At 34.0% G+C, this 20,007-nt stretch overlaps 1 protein-coding gene across 2 annotated transcripts in view; it reads right to left on the reverse strand.

The window, feature by feature from the left end:
- Positions 1-20,007, reverse strand: part of SNTG1 (syntrophin gamma 1) — a 786,808-nt gene that overhangs the window by 567,091 nt on the left and 199,710 nt on the right. For both annotated transcript variants that reach the window (XM_031946419.1, XM_031946418.1), the window contains exon 3: positions 7,295-7,429. In XM_031946419.1, the coding sequence (XP_031802279.1) occupies positions 7,295-7,429 (135 nt within the window). The remainder of the gene's footprint in view (positions 1-7,294; positions 7,430-20,007) is intronic.

Raw genomic sequence — 20,007 nt, forward strand, 5'->3', positions numbered from 1 at the left:
CCCATCTTTTATGAGGTTCTCTCAAGTTGTGTTTGCCCTTTTATTTTTGTTGTCTTCATTCCTTTCCTGGCAATTTCCTGTCTGTGGAAGAAATCTGTAAAGTTTGGTTAAGCTTTCTGGTTACTTCTGACCTACTTGACAATCTTCCAGAATGTCTGCCATGTCTGCAATGTTTCTTGCCATTTTTAAGGTGTTATTTAATACATTAACGGGATCACTAGGTGGCACAGTGGATTAAGTTCTTGGTCTGAAATCTAGGAAGACTCATCTTTGTAAATTCAAATTTGGACTCTGACCCTTACTATGTGACCCTTAGCAAGTTACTCAACCATATATGTCTCAATCTCCTTATCTGTAAAATAAGCAAGGGAAAGAAATGACAAACTGCTCTAGTATCTTTGCTAAGAAAATTTCAAATGGAGTAACAGTGTTTTACTCTACTAAATAACTAAACAACAACAACGTAAAAATTACATATGAAACTAATCCAAGCTTCCTCATATAATGGCTTTATAAACTCACATTACACATCAATGACATGGAAAGCACCATGCTTGATACCCATCTTAATTACATAGTTCTTATAAAAATACATTAGTAGACATAGAGCATCACTGGTTTTCATTACATAAACAGTTATTTCCTTTTAAAGAGGAACATTGAAAAAATGGTATCTTAATGACAAAATTATTCATAACTTCCAGCAAGTTGACTGAAATGTCAGAGCAGCATCAGAAGAGGTAGATTTTTTGATCATCAAAACAAAATGAAGCACATCTTGAGCAAATGGATCTTACTTGAGGCAGTGGAAGAGGTACTGGTATTAGAAGCATAGTTGGAATCTTGACTAGTCTATGTACCACAGTGTGCAAGTCATTTCTCTTAGCTTCCTTGTAAAATAGTGAGTTCAAACACATTGGATGTCCCATAGATGACACCTTAACAGAAATTCTGTTGACAAGTTATATAAGTAAAAGTTGGAGTAAATGTCCCTGAGGTCCATCTTGACTGTAGCATCCTTTGATTTTGTTTGACTAGATGATTGTTATGTCCATCCCAGGTTAAAAATCTTGAAATTCTGTGTTGCCGTATATCATTCTGATTATAGATATGATTATTCAATTATCATCAGAAGAGGGTTCTTCTCTACTATGTGCACAACGTTAGTACCTGAATCACAATGGTTATAGCTTTTGTGAGATATAATGCTATAAAGGCAGAAACTCTAGGCATTCTCCCCTCTGTGATAGGACATACACTTCTGTGAATACATGCCTAGGTCTTTGCTTAACCTAAAATTTGTTTTATCATTTTGGGTGAAAAGATAGTGTCTTCTTGGTATACAATATGCAGGTTTTGAAGACAGCTGAGGATGTATACTTTGAAGAGCAAGAAATAATCTTTGGAGCCTACCTTTAAATGTCAATTTATGTCAAATGGGCTAAATTTAAGTTTACTTTTCTAAGACATGAAATGGAGATAGGAAAGAGTAAACCCCCAAGGTATTGGAGAGAAACGTTTGTACTTTTATTCTTACCTGTGTAAAAGCTAATAGATGCAAGTCTTAAATGGAATTAGGGCACTAGTCACTGATAACTAGCTTTGGGAGAGAAGCCTATCCAGTGAGTACTTAAGTTAAAGGTAGTAAAGTAATATCCATATGGTAAGGTAATAAGTATTTGTTAAGTACTTACTACTACATGCTAGAAATTGTGCTAAGTGTAATGAATAAAAATACAGCAAAAAGTAAGATAACTTTTTCTTTCAAGGATATTTATATTCTAATAGTAGAAGTCAATATACAAAAGATCATCCCAAAGACCTTTTGGAAAGATAGACATAGACTCACTCTGAAATAGTAGGCCATAGCATACTTGCTATGGAAAAAGGTGACTGTAAGTTGGGGGTGGCAGGGAATGGATGTAGTGTGTGTGTGTGTGTGTGTGTGTGTGTGTTCATTTGCATTCTGGACTAATGATAAATTGCCTCTTAGGAAACAGGATTTTATAGTGGATAAAGAATCCTGTTTACACAGAAACTTTTTGGTTCAAGCCTTATCTCTGACATATGTTTGTTTAATGACTTAGTGCTCCAGGTAGTTCTGCTAATTTGTAAAGTTTAGAAAATGGATTGATCTGCATTGGTAGAGTTTCATCACTGGGAATTCTTCTACCAAAAACATCACAGGAACAATCTAATCTAATAAACATGTAGTTGTGTTAAACTCTTGAGATTAAAAAACAAAAAAACAAAAAAAAAAATCAGGTTTTAACCTGAATGAGCTATAATCTAAAGTGGGGCACAACCACAAAAGGTGGAAGAGAAGTAGTGGGAAAGTGGGGAGGTGAGAGGAGGGAAGATTTAACAACAGGAGGTACTATAATCCATTGAGTTTAGAACAATCAAAGCAGCTAGAAGGTAAAATGGATAGAATTCCAAGTCTGAAGTCTTCTTCCTTAGTTCAAATATGGCTTAGTTCAAATATATACTAAGCTACATATACTTAGTAGCTGTATGACCCTGGGCAAGTCATTTAATCCTGTCTGTCTCAAGTTTCTTCACGTGTAAAATGAGCTGTAGAACAAAAAATGAGAAGCCACTCTAATACCTTTCAAAGAAAACCCCAAATGGGATCACAAAGAGTTAGGCTCAACAACCAGACAGTAGATGCAAAGTGATATGATCTCAAGGTTTAGTCTCTCTAAAGGATGACACTGGAAAGCATTTGGTATTTTGCCTTCCAGACCTCTCAAGAAAGGAGAGAGAAAACTGAGCCAGGCATAGTTAGTCCAGGTTTGAGTTAGCTATTTGCTGATGCGATTAGAGGTGATGAATTCATGCTGAGAGTAAACATCTTGTTTCATAGAGTTGAGACTAGGCAGGGCAATAGGTACAAGGTAGAGTAAAAATAAATTATCAGCAGGACAAAATTGCAGCCTGATTTTATTGCCATAAGAAACATTCAGTATCTTTTCCTCTTCAAATATCTGGATCTCTTTTTAATATTTCAAGTTTAATTTATTTGTCCTTTCTTCATTGGCTTTTAAGTGCCTTGTTATCAGAGGTATGGCATAACTAACTTTTTTTTTAATTAGTGCCTCTCACAGTGTCTGGGACATAGGAAGCAATTTGTCATTCTTGTGACTAATCCTTCATAAAATTAATTACTTTCACAAATTTTTTAGAAAATGTTTATTGCAAGATTTCATGTATATAAGTGAAATGTGTAGAGTTAGTTAATCTGATTAAAAAGGTAGTACATATCCTCCAAATCTAAGCATTATTCTTAGCTTTTCTATTGTAGATAACAGTAGCATACAATACTGGTGATTTTCATTTTTCTAAGTGTCTTTGGACTGATGTAAGTGTGCAAATATAAGCACAAGATTTGAAATTCTGGATTTATATTGTCATTTCTTTCTAATTAAAAGAATTTTGCAGTACTATGTGAATTATGACAATCTCTATAGATTTCATCAGTACCAGATGTTCTACCAGATGAGAGTGGTTATATAGCACAGAATATTTCATGTTCTGGGATGTCACAAATCCCACAACAGTGATATGTCACCTTTAACTTCGAGAACATAGTAAGGCCATAGAAGTTAAACTGAGATGACTAAGTATTATACTAAAGTTCATAGTAATATGAATAATTCTAAGAATGCCAGATGTTTATCTTTGCAGAGTAGGGAAGTAATGTCTGAATATCATGGCCCATCAATTGATTTTAGGCCCTCAGAGAACTATTTCATGTCATTATTTTGAAGTTTGCTGAAATCTAGTTGTCAATTTCACCCACCATATTGTTTATATGGATTGCATGCCAACTTCTTATCATTCCATCATCAATCCAGGTCAGGCATCTGTCATATATACCACTATAGTTTATCATAAGCTGCCATCATTTTAATGAAACATATTCTGGAATCTCTGACTCTTTTAGCTAAATGTATTGAAGAAGAGAGATCTTTTATAGATTAAACAGTTTCAAAGTGTGGTAGCTCTTTAAGTGGATTTAGAGTCTGATACCTTGCCATCACTGTATTCTGACAGGTGGGACTCATAAAGACATGTCGATTAGAACAGAGGAAGGTCCTGAGGAAATATGGTATTAAATGGTTCATTTTAAATAGGTGCAGTAAAGCAAAGTAAGTGCAGCTAGGTGGCAAAATAGAGTACCAGGTCTAAGTCAGGAAAACGGATTCAAATCTAGCCTCAGACATTTACTAGCAGTGTGACTTTGGGCAAGTTACTTAACCCTATTTGCTTCATTTTTCTTATTTGTGAAATGAACTGGAAAAGGAAATGGCAAATCACTTCAGTATCTTTCTTTACCAATGAAATTCTGAATGGGTTTATGAAGAGTTGTACATGACTGGAAAGACTGAAGAATGACAAGAATGTCAGATTCTCACCAATCACTTCCTTAAGCAAGTATTTGATTATAAAACCACCAAGGGCACCAAAAGGGGTGGAGAGTGTTGAAATAATGAATCAAGAATGCCAATTTTTGCCTCCTTGATAGCTATGTTGGATATTATTCAAATGTAGCTAATTAACATTAATATTATAAAAAGAGAGTCTGGATGAATCTTGGTGCTGAACTTGATTCTAACTTCTATTTCTTTGCCTATCTGATTATCACATCACTTTGATAATACTTTTCAGTTTTGAAGTTCAAAGAAAGTCATTGGCTTCATATATGGAAGTAGAGACATTCTTAGTATGGAGTGGAGATCAGTATTCTTTTGCAAAATTAATAGCTATGTGAGGACTCTACAAAATGATCTGTGATCTCAAGTACATAATATACATGTCTATATACATATACACACAAATATACATTTATACATATGCACATATATGCACATAATATATAATGTATGTATACATGTGCACATAATACACATGCACACAAGCATATTTTATGTATATATGTGTACATGTACATATCTTTATATGTGTATGTATGATATATATATATATATATATATATATACATATATATATATGTAATATATTCTCAGATTGTAGTCATCATTATATAGTAGCTTTAGAAAAAACAATCTCTGTCTTTCAACACTTTAAAACTGAAAGGATTCCCTGAAGAATCAGGATAGTAAATATCAAATTTCAAGGTCATCATTTTGTTGAGAAAGTTCAAAAAATAATAGAATGATGTGGACCTTTATTATATCTCCCTTATTCATAGTTTCAATGGAAAGCAATAGAAATAACAAAATACTTTGTCTTGATGTGCTGGCATGGTTTTAGCTTGTCAGGGCCTCTCTGGCCACCCACATCTATTTAGTAGTCTCTTGGATCTGATACTATCAAATGATTTTAGAGAGGGCAAAGAACAGAATATAAAGCTCTTGATATAAACAGTTGAGATAGCTTTTCCTCTAGCTGTCTTTTCTCTGATCATCTCCTCTTTATGACAGGCAAAGAATATGTCTGCTGTGCAGTGGTGAATGAGTTTTCAGTCCCACTCCCAATGTTATCATTGTTCAAAGCAAAAGGAGAAAGTGCAATATCTTGAGCTATTGATTTGATGCTTTACAAACATAACAGGTTGAATTCTTTGTCATGGCTTTTGATCTGTTTCCTCTGTCATTTTGAGCTCTCCTCATTTTTTTTCAATCCCCCTTAATACTTAGAAAATGTCTGTGCACTGCTGTCTAAAAAATTGTTGTCTTCACTGACAAGACCCACAAATAAACAAAGATATTTTTTAGTGCTGGACCTGCCGGAGTGCATACATTCTAGATACAAGCTAAAATAATGTTGACTTAAATAAATCATACAAGTGCAAAATATTGGTGTTACTTTCTGAGAATACAAAATAAATTCTCCACTATTCTGTCACTAACAAGGTAAAGGAAGAGTAGCCTTATGGGATTTTCCCTAATCAGCTTTGACAACTGGAGCACTTGATTCAGGATGATTTAAACTGTCTGTGACAAAAAAAAAAAGATAGTTAACAATCTGTGAAATGTCCATTATCCTTAGTTGGAAGAATCCTCCTGATTTAACACCTTGCCTTGGTCCCATGGGGCATTAGAGAGCACGGAAACATTAGTTCAACAACAACCAACAAAGAGTAATCAATCTGAGCTAAAACTGTTAATGTTTTGTAAATGTGTTCTGAATACCCAAAATGAGCAGCTTAATCTATAGAGCAAGATAAAATAGGTTACTCAATGTCCCGTCTTTAATAATGTTCTCTAAGTAGATAGAGCAACTGTTGTATAACTAGGCCCTAGAGTGGTACTCCATAGACTTTTAATAATTATAGTCCATTCAAAATGGCATTTCAGACTCTTCTCTCTTGGAGGGGAAAGGATCATATGTTCTCAGTAAGGGGTAGCTAAGGGGTGGAGTTAAACTTTAAATTTGTAGGAACTCCTCATCCTTAATTGCTAAGCAAGAGTGTTCATTTGGACTATAATTCCCATAAAACTTCATTCTGGAGTTATACTTAGAAAATAAATCCTTTTATGTTATATTGGACTGAATTTGGCACAATCATATAATCATATTTTAAAAATGAAAAATACAGGCTAAATAAGAGAACTTATGTTGAGTGGTCAATACAATTAAATTTTTTTAGTCAATTTTATTTTAGTTACTTCAATTTAATTTGATCTAATTAAATTAAAACGTTGGTTCAAGGAAAATTTAAAGATTGAGATAAAATTCACAGTCGTTTACTAGACTAATAGTTTAATGCCAACAGGATAAAAAAAATACAACTTTGGCATCATTCTATCAAAGATATTCATGCAACTATTTATATATGATACACTTGGGAAAATCATTCACACAAGGTTCAATGAAATACTATATTATCAGCCTCATGCTTCACTGAAAATGAGTAAAGCAAATTGTGTAAATACTGATCCCAAAAGTAAAATGTGATGGCAATAGAATACCAATATCAGGGCAGAGTAACCCATACATTGCTCATGCAGGTCCCATGGGAAGTGGAAGGAGAGTTGGGCATGTCATTTGAACATTTTTTGGTGACTTGGGTGAATGAAAGCTACTCTATTTATGTAATAAAAATAAAAGACAATATAACATCAAATTATACAACAACCCTTTGTGTTCAGTTCTAGGTCAATAAGGCATTATATCAAAGGAAGAGTTCTTTCTCTTAGATTTAACAAAAGGTACATGTAGTCAGAGCTATTATGTTGTTCTTGCAGGTAAGAACATTGAGCAAGTTCTCTGAATAGAATGACTTTTTTTAAAAAAAGAAAACTTCAACAGAAGAAAAACTACTTACACCAGAATAGAAAGGCTCGCCAGACACACATATCACATCCTGCTCTTGGATCATCAAAATATCTTTGGCTAGGTGCAGTCGCACTTTGAAAGGCTCCTGATTACCATCCTGCAGCAAACAAATTCCTGTCTTTGTCTTTAGTAAAAAAAAAAAAAAAAAAAAAAAAAAAAAAAAAAAAAAAAAAAGGAAAGAAAGAAGGGGAGGGGGAAGTATGCTTAGTTTCCAGATTGTTATTTCAACAGCTAAATTACATTAAAACATCATGAATAAATTGCATTTATGAGCAGGCAAAATATCCCATTGAATCGAGGATCAAAGCATTAACAATACTGCTTTTGCACAGGAAAAATAAAACTATTTAAATTTATACAAAGATCTAAGGAAATGAAATTTGTGTATCAGAAAATGAACCCAAGATTCTCTTGTAAATTTTGTCTTGAGTTTTCCTAAATAAAAGAAGCTCTAAACTTGGTTTTGAATGGTTTTTAATTGCATGGTGACAATATAGAATATGAATTGTCTTTCTTAATATTACTTTTGTCCTTCAATAGTTACTCATTCCCTTTAACACAACTACATGCAATAGAACCATAATATGAAGTTGACTTCTCATGGATCTGGCTGTGAGTATTTTGTCTCCACAGGCAGGAATACATATGCTCTGGCCCTTTCCTAAACGGCATAAACAATCTGTGTAGAAAGCAATCTGTTAATTCATGCCCTTTAGGAAGGGGCCAGAGCATATGTGTATCTCTCCATTGAGCCAAAGTATTTAGATCCAACTCTATGGGAAGAATTTCAATCCATCACCATCATTACCATCACTACTATCACTATCACCCACACTCTACAAGAAAAAAAAAAAGATTAAAAAGGATTGAGCAAATTGGTTCTGTAGAGAGAGAAGACAAAGGAGAGGAACAAATTATTTGGGGCATTTTAATCACCTACCCTGATTCTTTATTATATTTTAGAGATGATCCCAAATTTTTAAGGTCAGTGCCAAAGGATTAAAATCCTATCGAGATGGAAAAAAAATTTCCAATGTGGGTATAGCACATGATTAGCTTCCAAAGAGCAGCCTTTCTAGGATGGAAACTCATTTCAGAAAGTTTCCCATTAAGTGATGAACATTTTCAGCTATCTTATGTCATTCAAAGAAATAATTAAGGCATAAAGGAATTCTAACCTGTCTCAGTGCTAGAGGAAATAAATGTACTGATGAAACCACAAATACTTGAAGTGGAAAAATAAACCAATTAATCAATAGTTTCTTTTGATTTTGGGGGGGCCTCCTAAATCTTTGATGTTAACCCAGCTACATAGAATACAAAAATCAAGCCAGAGAAAATACTTCACTCAAACTCTCTCATTCTAAGAGATCTTTATAAGAATTGAACACAATAATAAACACTCAAAATAAAACACTGGATATATTTCATAAAGGGGTTCAGGAATTGGGGAAGGTATTTACTCAGTGCATGGATTCTTCTCATAATTACTTAACCGCTACAATTATAGTAGGAAGTCTCCCTCAATTTTCATTTCCATGTACACTTTAAAATACATCTTCACTGTATCAAAAAAAAAAAAATACAAGATAAAACACAGAGTGATGTAATGATGCCTGGGCTTAAAAGGGAAAATTGCCCCTAGAATTCCTGGTTATCATTAGGTTTTAGAATTTTTAGAATTGTTGATGTCTTGTCACTTAGAGCATCTTCTTTCAAAAAAAAATTGTAATATTTTCTCTAAAATGTAATAGTCTAAAATGTAAATAATGTTTTCTTGGGGTCTCTGGGAGTAGTCTTCGTTTCAGTTCAGTAGTCATCACAAGCTAGGGGTAAAAGTCCAAATCCTTTATTGTCTCTTTCCAAGTCTTGTCTCCTTTCCTGGGGCCGGGTTAGCTTTCTTAGAGGCCTATTTCTCTCCTTGGTTTCGAGTGCTTAAGCTCCTGCTACCAGCCCTTTGTCTTCTCTGCTTTTGCCAGCTTCTTGAGGTCCTCCTGAATGTATCTTGGTTTCTGTGGGGGAGGCAGGAGGACTGCCACCCTGGTCTCTGTTTTCCCTAATTCAGATTCTGGCTGAGTTTGTTCGAGCTTATATCCTCTCTAATCAAAGGTGTGAATCTTGTAGAACTATAGTAAGTTCTAAGTGCATGTACTGAACTAGAGAACTGTTAAGCACCATGCTAAACAACCATTGTCTCTATCAATTCCACTGACTTAGCACCTTGTTTCAAGTTCTGGCCCATAACAAAAAAATTGTGTTCTTGAACATTCATGAAATTATTAATTCTATTTAAATATATAATAGAAATGCTTGGAAGGGAATTCACCATTATTTTGGCCAGAGGGTAACAGAAGGTATTGACAGAGACAAAATTTGTATCAAAATGTTCTCCTACAAACTCTTCATATTATCCATAAAGAAATTGAGGCCAAGGAAAGTAAAATGACCTAGTATATATATATATATATATATATATATATATATATATATATATATATATATGTGTGTGTGTGTGTGTGTGTGTGTGTGTGTGTGTGTGTGTGTATGAGAGAGAGAGAGAGAGAGAGAGAGAGAGAGAGAGAGAGAGAGAGCGTTGGGTGTGTTACATAGTTCTTTCAGTGTAGATAATGATCTTTCTTTATTGAAATGTTTCTCATTCTTCAAAGCCCAACTCAGCATCATGATCAAAATCTAGACACAACCTCAGCTTTCTTTGAATGTCTTAGGACATTGTGACCTCTTTAATTTTTGTTTTTCAGTAGTTTCAGTCATACTTGATTCTTCATGACTCCATTTGAGATTTTCTTGGTAAGGATCTGGAATGGTTTTTATTTCATTCTCTAGTTCACTTTAGATGAGGAAACTGACACAGAACTAAATGAGTTATTAGACACAGCAAGTGTGTGAAACTAGATTTGAACTCAGGAAGATAAATATTTTTTATTCTAAGACTTTTAGGGGCTAACCCAAAACATGATCAAAGGAAAGGAGGCAAAAAGACCACAAGAAATATTTAGGGTTATGGTGAAGTATAACAAAATATTTTTGTTTGGCTTCATTGTGAAGAGAATAATAAAAATTACAACAGAAATGGAGGTTGTTAGAGGGTAGGGGTGCATGTACTTCTTACTGTAAATCGCTTGAATATCAGGTAATATAGATTTTGCTAATTTTTTACATTTTTATTTAAAGTTTTCAATTCCAAATATCTCTCTCCCTCCCTCCTCTACACCCTCTAAGATGGTAAAATGATCAGATATATGTTATATATGTGCAATTTCTCTAATCACTACTTACAGAGTATTTTATCTATGACTAGATAACTTGGATTTCTTTGTCTGAAAACTGTCTGTTCATATCCTTTTACCACTTATAAAATGGGAAATGACTTCTATTCTTATAAAATTTGGCTCAGTCCTCTATAAATTTGATAAGCAAAGCCTTTGTCAGAGATAATTTTCAGAATTCCCCTCTGCCCTATGGTTTTTCTTTTCTTTATAATTTTGGTTGCATTGGTTTTGTTTATGCAAAGCCTTTTTGGTACTATATACAATCAAAATAATCTATTTTACATTTTAACATTTTCTCTATGTTTTCTTTTGTTCTAAATTCTTCCCATATCCATATACATGAAAAATGAACCATTCCATGCTTCCTTAATTTGTTAATTCATCACCTAGTGTACAACATGTATTCATTTTGACCTTAACTTGTTATTGGGTGTGAGATGTGGCTATCTGTTTATGCCAAATTGTTTTCCAGTTTTTCCAGCAGTTTTTGTGAAATGATGAATTTTTCTTTCAAAAGCTTGGATCTCTGGATATATCATATTTAGAGGGCTGGAACTCTGGAGAAGTATACTTGAAACAAGCTGTAAACTCAATGGAATTGATGAAATAATGGTTCTCTAGTTCACATATATATACTTAGTACTTAGTATGGTGATGTAATGGTTCTCTAAGTTCACACATAATCAGTATGCTGTAATGATGTTATTACAATGAGGTATATAAGGGCTAAGAAAGACTGGAAGATAGACTTTGATATCTTTTTGATATGTCTGACCAGCCTTGTGGTAGCTCTCATGAGTCCTGCACTAAGATAAAGACTGGACCAAATTAAATAATCTAGACTCTATTCTTGACCATTCTCGTGGTGAGACCTGCTGAGATCAAGGCCTTTCTGAAGGACATCCAGAAAGCTAGTGGGAACATTACACTCATATACCAAGATTTCTATGGTTATTTATTACAATGAAATTTGTTTCTTATCAATTCCACTGATCCATCACTGTATTTAGTAGCCAGTACCAAATTGTTTTGACAATTATTGTACTATAATATTGTTTAAGATCTTGTATGGTTAAACCACATTATTTTCATTTTTTTTTCTTTGATGCCCTTGGTATTCTTGAGCTTTTGTTTTTCTAGGTGAATTTTATTATTTTTTTCTATCCATATAAAATATTTTTGGTAGTTTGATTGCTATGGCTTTGAATAAACAGATTAATTTAGGTAGAATTTCAATTTTATTATAAAAACTTAGTTTACCCAGAAGCAATTATATTTTTCAATTGTTTAGAACTGATTTTATTTGTGTCAAAAATGTTCTATAGTTGTGTTCATCTAATTCCTGGTTTGTCTTGACAGGTAGACTCCCACATACTTTATACTATCTACCATTATTTAAAATTGAATTACTTCTTCTGTTTCTTGCTGCTGGATTTTACAGGTAATAAATAGAAACACTGATGACTTTTGTGAGTTTTTTTGTATACTGCAGCTTTGCTAAATTTATTAGCAATTTCAAGGAGGTCTTTAATTGATTCTTTAGGATTTTCTAAGTATAGTAATTTATCCTCTGTAAAGAGTGATGGTTTTGTTTCCTCTTTACTTATTCTAATTCTTTTAATTTCTTTTTCTTCTGTGATTTCTATAGTTAACATTTCTAGTACAATATTATATAATAGAAATGTATCTTTTGTCACTTTTATTGGGTTATTGTTTTCAAGAATATTTCGTTTCCCCTGATTATCTTGGGAAGGGATCTCGCTTATCCCCATTACAGACAATGCTTGTTGATGATTTTAGATAAATATTACTTATTGTTTTAGGTAAGTCTCATTTATTCCTATAATTTTTAGTGTTTTTAATAGCAATAGATGTTGTATTTTCTCAAAGGTTTTTTCTGTTCCATTGCTGCTCTACTCCAGGGATGGGGCCTTGCTTCTGGGTTGTCATGGTAACAAAATCTTTGGGGTAGCTGCCTCTGAAGGAGGGATCTTATTGCTGGTCTGCCCATCCCTGCTGTTGGTAGATTCCAGGGGTAAAACCTACCTGTTGCTCAGACATAGAGAAGGGCTTCACTGTTAGTCAGCAAGTTAGTCAAGCCCTGGCTAGTGATTAGTTCTGGGGGTGTGATCTTTTAGGTGGAGACTTGCTGTGCTGCTTAGACTATTTACTTTCCTAGAGGACTGCTATTGGATTGCAAAAGACTTGTAGACTTGCAGCAGGTCCCCCATAATAAAGACAGTTGTTGTTCCTGCGCTTGTATCTTGCTCACCTCCCACCCTAGTGAGACAGACCTTTCCTCATCTGCTTGTAAGCTACTTCCTTTATCCTAGATTAATTTTGATGCAGTTTTCTGGTTGTTGGTTGGTTGGTTGTTTCTGGAATTTCAAAAAGCTTCAGCTTTCTTCCTCATTCTACCATCTTGGTTCTAGAAATACCAGATAATAGATTTTGAATTAAAAAGATAGAAGGAGATACTGAAGATTTTTGAGCAGAGGAGTAACATAGTCAGATTTATGGATAAAGAAGTTTCTTAGTTTGTTCTTTATATAAACCATGGATTCAGGGGGAGATAGTGAAAATGAGAAAATCTATTCGGTATCATTTTCAAATATAAAGAAGACCTGTGATTGTAGCTGTGGGAATACAAAAAACAAAACAAAACAAAAACAAAAGCAAAAACAAAACAAACAAAACCAAAAACCTAATGTATCAATAATAATATCCACATAGGTTGCAGTAAATAGGATTTTGAATGATCCAAAACTTAAGGTAAAGGAAGCAGAGGAAGGAAAAATAAGGGTAATACTGAGTTTTTGAATATGCAAGGCTGAGTATGTAGCATTGTCACTAACAAAAATAAGGATGAGAAAGATGAATACGTTTTTTTGGGAATGATGTTTAACTCAGGTTGGGTTATGTAGGGTTTTACATTCCCAGCAGGATTTCCAAGAAGTGCCTTATGAAAGTAGGAAATACAGATCAGAAGATATATTTGTCCATTTCTCTGGGGAGATGATAATTTAGATAACTGTACAAATTCTCTCCAGATACTTCTTCAGCATATGTGATAACATGGGAAGTAGTATGTTGGGGTTCATTAAGTCCAATCTTTCTGCTTATTAGTTGCTATTATCCAGACATTTTTTTCAGTTATATCCAATTCTGTGGCTCATTTTATATATGAGGAAACTGAGGCAAGCATGCTTAAGTGACTTTCCCAGTGTCACACAACAAGTAAGTGTCTGTGACCAGTTTTGAATTCAGAAAGATGAGTTCCTGACTCCAGGCCCAGAACATTATTCACTCTCCCATTTAACTGTTCCTCTTTCCCTCCCACCCTTCCCACCTACTCCACCTTTCTACCCCTACTTTCTTTTAAAATTTACTACCCTACATTTAAAATTTACATTCAAGGAAATAAAGATCCATTGAGTTTATATCACCATGCCAAAATTCAGACAGCTCGTTAATTGAAGACAGGAAATAGCCCAGGCCCTGCTATCTCTCAGATCAACATACTTTGAACTACATCACAATTACATTTCTTCTATAAGCAAAACTCAACAGTCACTTGAAGAAAGGATAAGGTTTTGCCTGATATCACCTGGGAGTCACAGATATAAATCTAGATTCTTTCCAGCTAACAATTTTCCTTATTCAGTCAGGTTCAGTAAGTTTTAAAGTGAGCAGGTTTCCAAGGAGGCAGGGGGAAAAGAGAAATTAAGAGAAAATCAAAGAAATCATTTTACTACTTCCTTAGTCCCTTATACTTAAGAATAATTCTACGTCACTTCCAAGTAAGATCAAGTTAGAACAAACAAATCCTGTCTGGTATTTCAAAACTTTGTAAGGAGCCTCAAGTACTATTACCTCCATTGAAGTCTATCTTCAGTTTTCAATTATTATTTCCCACATACATTAACTATTCTAGTATCAGGATATAAGAGGTGATCTTTTTTTCCCCCTTTACTCAGAAAAATTTGAAAGGCAGAAACTTTTGAAGTTATCTCCAATAAGTTCAGTATATATTTTAACTTAACTTAAAGTTTTTTGTAGCTTTTAAAGTATGCCATTTAGAATATATTTTAGAATTTTGATGAAATTATGCTCATTTCAGCATGTATGTTTCCTCCAATAGATGAGATGCCAAAATGTTCATGTCCTCTCATCTTATGTGTGACTTTTGCTCATATACTTCCACAAGTGGTTTGGGTGAGGGGTGGTGGTTATTAAATGTGAGTGCAACTTCCATAGAAGTTTTGAAATTATGTGGATATCATTGAAGTATACAAGAAAAATAATATAGAGGTTATTTAAACCATATCTTTAAAAAGTATAGTGATGCTATTTTTTTTTTTTTTTTTTTTTTATTTAATAGCCTTTAATTTACAGGATATATACATGGGTAACTTTACAGCATTAACAATTGCCAAACCTCTTGTTCCAATTTTTCACCTCTTACCCCCCCCCACCCCCTCCCCTAGATGGCAGGATGACCAGTAGATGTTAAATGTATTAAAATATAACTTAGATACACAATAAGTATACATGACCAAAACATTATTTTGCTGTACAAAAAGAATCAGACTCTGAATTATTGTACAATTAGCTTGTGAAGGAAATCAAAGATGCAGGTGTGCATAAATATAGGGACTGGGAATTCAATGTAATGGTTTTTAGTCATCTCTCAGAGTTCTTTTTCTGGGTATAGTTAGTTCAGTTCATTACTGCTCCATTAGAAATGATTTGGTTGATCTAACTCTAATTTATAAAAAATCAAGCCATTCTCCAATTGAAAAATGGTCAAAGGATATGAACAGACAATTCTCAGATGAAGAAATTGAAACTATTTCTAGTCATATGAAAAGATGCTCCAAGTCATTATTAATCAGAGAAATGCAAATTAAGACAACTCTAAGACACCACTACACACCTGTCAGATTGGCTAAGATGACAGGAAAAAATAATGATGATTGTTGGAGGGGATGTGGGAAAACTGGGACATTGATTCATTGTTGGTGGAGTTGTGAACGAATCCAACCATTTTGGAGAGTAGTTTGGAACTATGCTCAAAAAGTTATCAAACTGTGCATACCCTTTGATCCAGCAGTGTTACTACTGGGATTATATCCCAAAGAGATTATAAAGAAGGGAAAGGGACCTGTATGTGCACGAATGTTTGTGGCAGCCCTTTTTGTAGTGGCTAGAAACTGGAAACTGAATGGATGTCCATCAGTTGGAGAATGGCTGAATAAATTGTGGTATATGAAAATTATGGAATATTACTGTTCTGTAAGAAATGACCAACAGGATGATTTCAGAAAGGCCTGGAGAGACTTACACGAACTGATGCTGAGTGAAATGAGCAGGACCAGGAGATCATTATATACTTCAACAACAATACTAGATGATGACTAGTCCTGATGGATCAGGCCATCCTCAGCAACAAGATGCTATTTTTTTTAAAGACCCAACATGGTGTTCTTTGGAAGTCTTATGATTTTATTGGTGTAGGGAACCCCAGGTGAGAAAACTCTCCCCATCAATGAAAAAAACAAAAATAAAAACAAAACCAATCCCCTCCCCCGCAACAACAACAACAACATAAACAAAAAACTTCTTTTGCTACTGATAGTTTTTTTTTTAATTAAAGCATTTTATTTTCTGAAAAATATGCATAGATAATTTTTCAACATTGAAACATGCAAAACTTTGTCTTCCAATTTTTCTTCCTCTTCCCCCACCTTCCTTGATAGCAAATAATCCAATATATGTTAAACATGATAGAAATATATACTGAATCCAATATATGCATACTTATTTATACAATTCTCTTGCTGCTCAAGAAAAATCAGATCAAGCAGAAAAAAAAAAAAGAGAAAGAAAATAAAATGGAAGCAAACAATAACAAAAAGTGTGGAAATGACATGTTGTGAACCACACTCAGTTCCTCCATTCCTCTTTCTGGGTGTAGATGGCTCTCTTCATCACAAGATCATTAGCACTGGTCTGAATCATCTCACTGTTGAAAAAAATCATGTACATCAGAATTGATCATCATATAATCTTGTTGCCATGTATAGTGATCCGGTTCTCTTCATTTCACTTAGCATCATTTCATGCAAGTCTTTCCAGGTTTCTCTGAAATCATCTTGCTGGTCATTTCTTACAGAGCAATAATATTCCATAACATGCATATACCGTACTCATTCAGCCATTTTCCAATTGATGGGCAGCTATTCAGTTTCCAGTTTCTTCCACTATGAAAAGGGCTGCCAAAACATTTTTGCAATGTGGATCTCTTTCTCTCCTTGAAGATATCTTTGGGATATAAGCCCAGTAGAAACACTGCTGGGTTAAAGGGTATGTGCAGTTTCATAACTTTTTGAGCATAGTTCCAAATTGCTCTCCAGAATGGTTGGATTCATTCACAGTTTCACCAACCATGTATAAACGTCCCAGTTTTTTCACAACCTTCCAACATTCATCATAATCTTTTCTTATCATCTTAGCCAGTCTGAGAGGTATGCCGTGGCATCTCAGAGTTGTCTTAATTTGCATTTATTCACAGTTTCACCAACCATGTATAAACGTCCCAGTTTTTTCACATCCTTCCAACATTCATCATTATCTTTTCTTATCATCTTAGCCAGTCTGAGAGGTATGCCTTGGCATCTCAGAGTTGTCTTAATTTGCATTTATCTGATCAATAGGGATTTAAAATTTTTCATATAACTTTGCATAAGACTAGAAATAATTTCAATTTCTTCATATGAAAAATGTCTATTCATATCCTTTGATCATCTATCCATTGGAGAATGGCTTGATTTCTTATAAATTTGAGTCAATTTTCTATATATTTTAGAAATGAGGCTTTTATCAGAACCCTTGAATGTAAAAATGTTTTCCCCATTTATTTCTTCCCTTTTAAACTTGTTTGGATTACACCAAGATAAGGTCAAAATGGGTTCATGACCTAGGCATAAAGAATGGGATTATAAATAAATTAGATGAACACAGGATAGTTTACCTCTCAGACCTGTGGAAGAGGAAGGAATTTATGACCAAAAAAGAACTAGAGATCATTACTGATCACAAAATAGAAAATTTCGACTATACCAAACTGAAAAGTTTTTGTACAAACAAAACTAATGCAGACACGATTAGAAGGGAAGCAATAAACTGGGAAAACATTTTTACAGTCAAAGGTTCTGATAAACGCCTCATTTCCAAAATATATAGAGAATTGACTCTAATTTATAAGAAATCAAGCTATTCTCCAATTGATAAATGGTCAAAGAATATGAATAGTCGATTCTCAGATGAAGAAATTGAAACTATGTCTAGCCATATGAAAAGATGCTCCACGTCATTATTAATCTGAGAAATGCAAAGTAAGACAACTCTGAGATACCACTATACACCTGTCAGACTGGCTAGAATGACAGGGAAAGATAATGCGGAATATTAGAGGGGATGTGGGAAAACAGCGACACTAATACATTGTTGGTGGAACTGTGAACACATCCAACCATTCTGTAGAGCAATTTGGAACTATGCTCAAAAAGTTATCAAACTGTACATACCCTTTGATCCAGCAGTGTTACTACTGGGCTTATACCCCAAAGTGATCATAAAGAAGGGAAAGGGACCTGTATGTGCACAAATGTTTGTGGCAACCCTCTTTGTAGTGGCCAGAAACTGGAAACTAAGTGGATGCCCATCAATTGGAGAATGGCTGAATAAATTGTGGTATATGAATAGTATGGAATATTATTGTTCTGTTTGAAATGACCAACAGGATGATTTCAGAAAGGCCTGAAGAGACTTACACAAACTGATGCTGAGTGAAACAAGCAGGGCCAAGAGATCATTATATACTTCAAAAACAATACTATATATATGATGATCAATTCTGATGGACCTGGCCATCCTCAGCAATGAGATCAACCAAATCAGTTCCAATGGAGCAGTAATGAACTGAACCAGCAATGCCCAGCAAAAGAATTCTGGGAGATGACTGAAAACCATTATATTGAATTCCCAATCCCTATATTTTTGTCCACCTGCATTTTGGATTTCCTTCACAGGCTAATTGTACAATATTTCAGAGTCTGATTCTTTTTGTACAGCAAAATAACAGTTTGGTCATGTATACTTATTGTGTATCTAATTTATATTTTAATATATTTAACATCTACTGGTCATCCTGCCATCTCGGGGAGGGGGTGGGGGGAAGGAGGGGAAAAATTGGAACAAGAGGTTTGGCAATTGTCAATGCTGTAAAGTTACCCATACATATAACCTGTAAGTAAAAGGCTATTAAAAAAAAAAAAAAAGAAAAGAAAAGAAAAGAAAAAGAAAAAAATAAACTTGTTTGGGTTGATTTTGTGTATACAAAAACTTTTAAGTTTAATATAATCAAAATTATCTATTTGGTGTTCAGTAATGAGTTCCAGTTCTTCTTTGGTTGCAAATTCCTTTTTTCTCCACAGATCTGAGATGTAAACTATCCTATGTTCTTCTAATTTGCTTATAATATCACTTTTTTATCGACATGAACCAATTTCGACCTTATCTTGGTATAGGGTATTAGATGTGTATCAATGTCTAATTTCTGCCACACTCGTTTCCAATTTTTCCAGCAGTTTTTGTCAAATAGTGAGTTCTCATTTAAAAAGCTGGGGTGTTTGGGTTTGTCAAACACTAGATCGCTATAGTTATTAGCTATTTTGTCCTGTGAACCTATCCTATTCCACTGATAGACTACTCTATTTCTTAGCCCATACCAAATGTTTTTGATGTCTGCTGCTTTATAATACAGTTTTAGGTCTGGCACAGCTAGGCCACCTTCACTGGCATTTTATTCATTAATTCCTTTGAAATTCTTGACCTTTTGTTCTTCCAGCTGAATTTTGTTATTATTTTTCTATATCTGTAAAATAATTTCTTGGGAGTTTGATTGGTATGGCACTAAATAAATAGCATAATTTAGGTAGTATTGTCATTTTTATTCCTTTGGCCTACCCATGAGCACTTGGTATTTTTCCAACTTATTAAATCTGACTTCATTTGTGTGGAAAGTGTTTTGAAGTTGTATTCATATATGTATTCCCTTGGCAGAGAGTCCCAAATATTTTATACTATCAACAGTCATTTTAAATGGAATTTCTCTTTGTATCCCTTGCTGCTAGACTTTCTTAATGATATATAAAAATTCTGATGATTTATGTGGATTTATTTTTGTATCCTGTGAATTGTTGTGAATTATTTCTATTGGTCTTTCAGTTAATTCCCTAGGGTTCTCTAAGTATACCATCATATCCTTGCAAAGAGTGATAATTTGGTTTCCTTGTGATCTACCCTAATTCTTTTAATCTCCTTTTCTTCTCTTATTGCCAAAGCTAAA

The sequence above is a fragment of the Sarcophilus harrisii genome, chromosome 1 (genome assembly GCF_902635505.1).
Source record: "Sarcophilus harrisii chromosome 1, mSarHar1.11, whole genome shotgun sequence".
Lineage (NCBI taxonomy): Eukaryota > Metazoa > Chordata > Mammalia > Dasyuromorphia > Dasyuridae > Sarcophilus > Sarcophilus harrisii.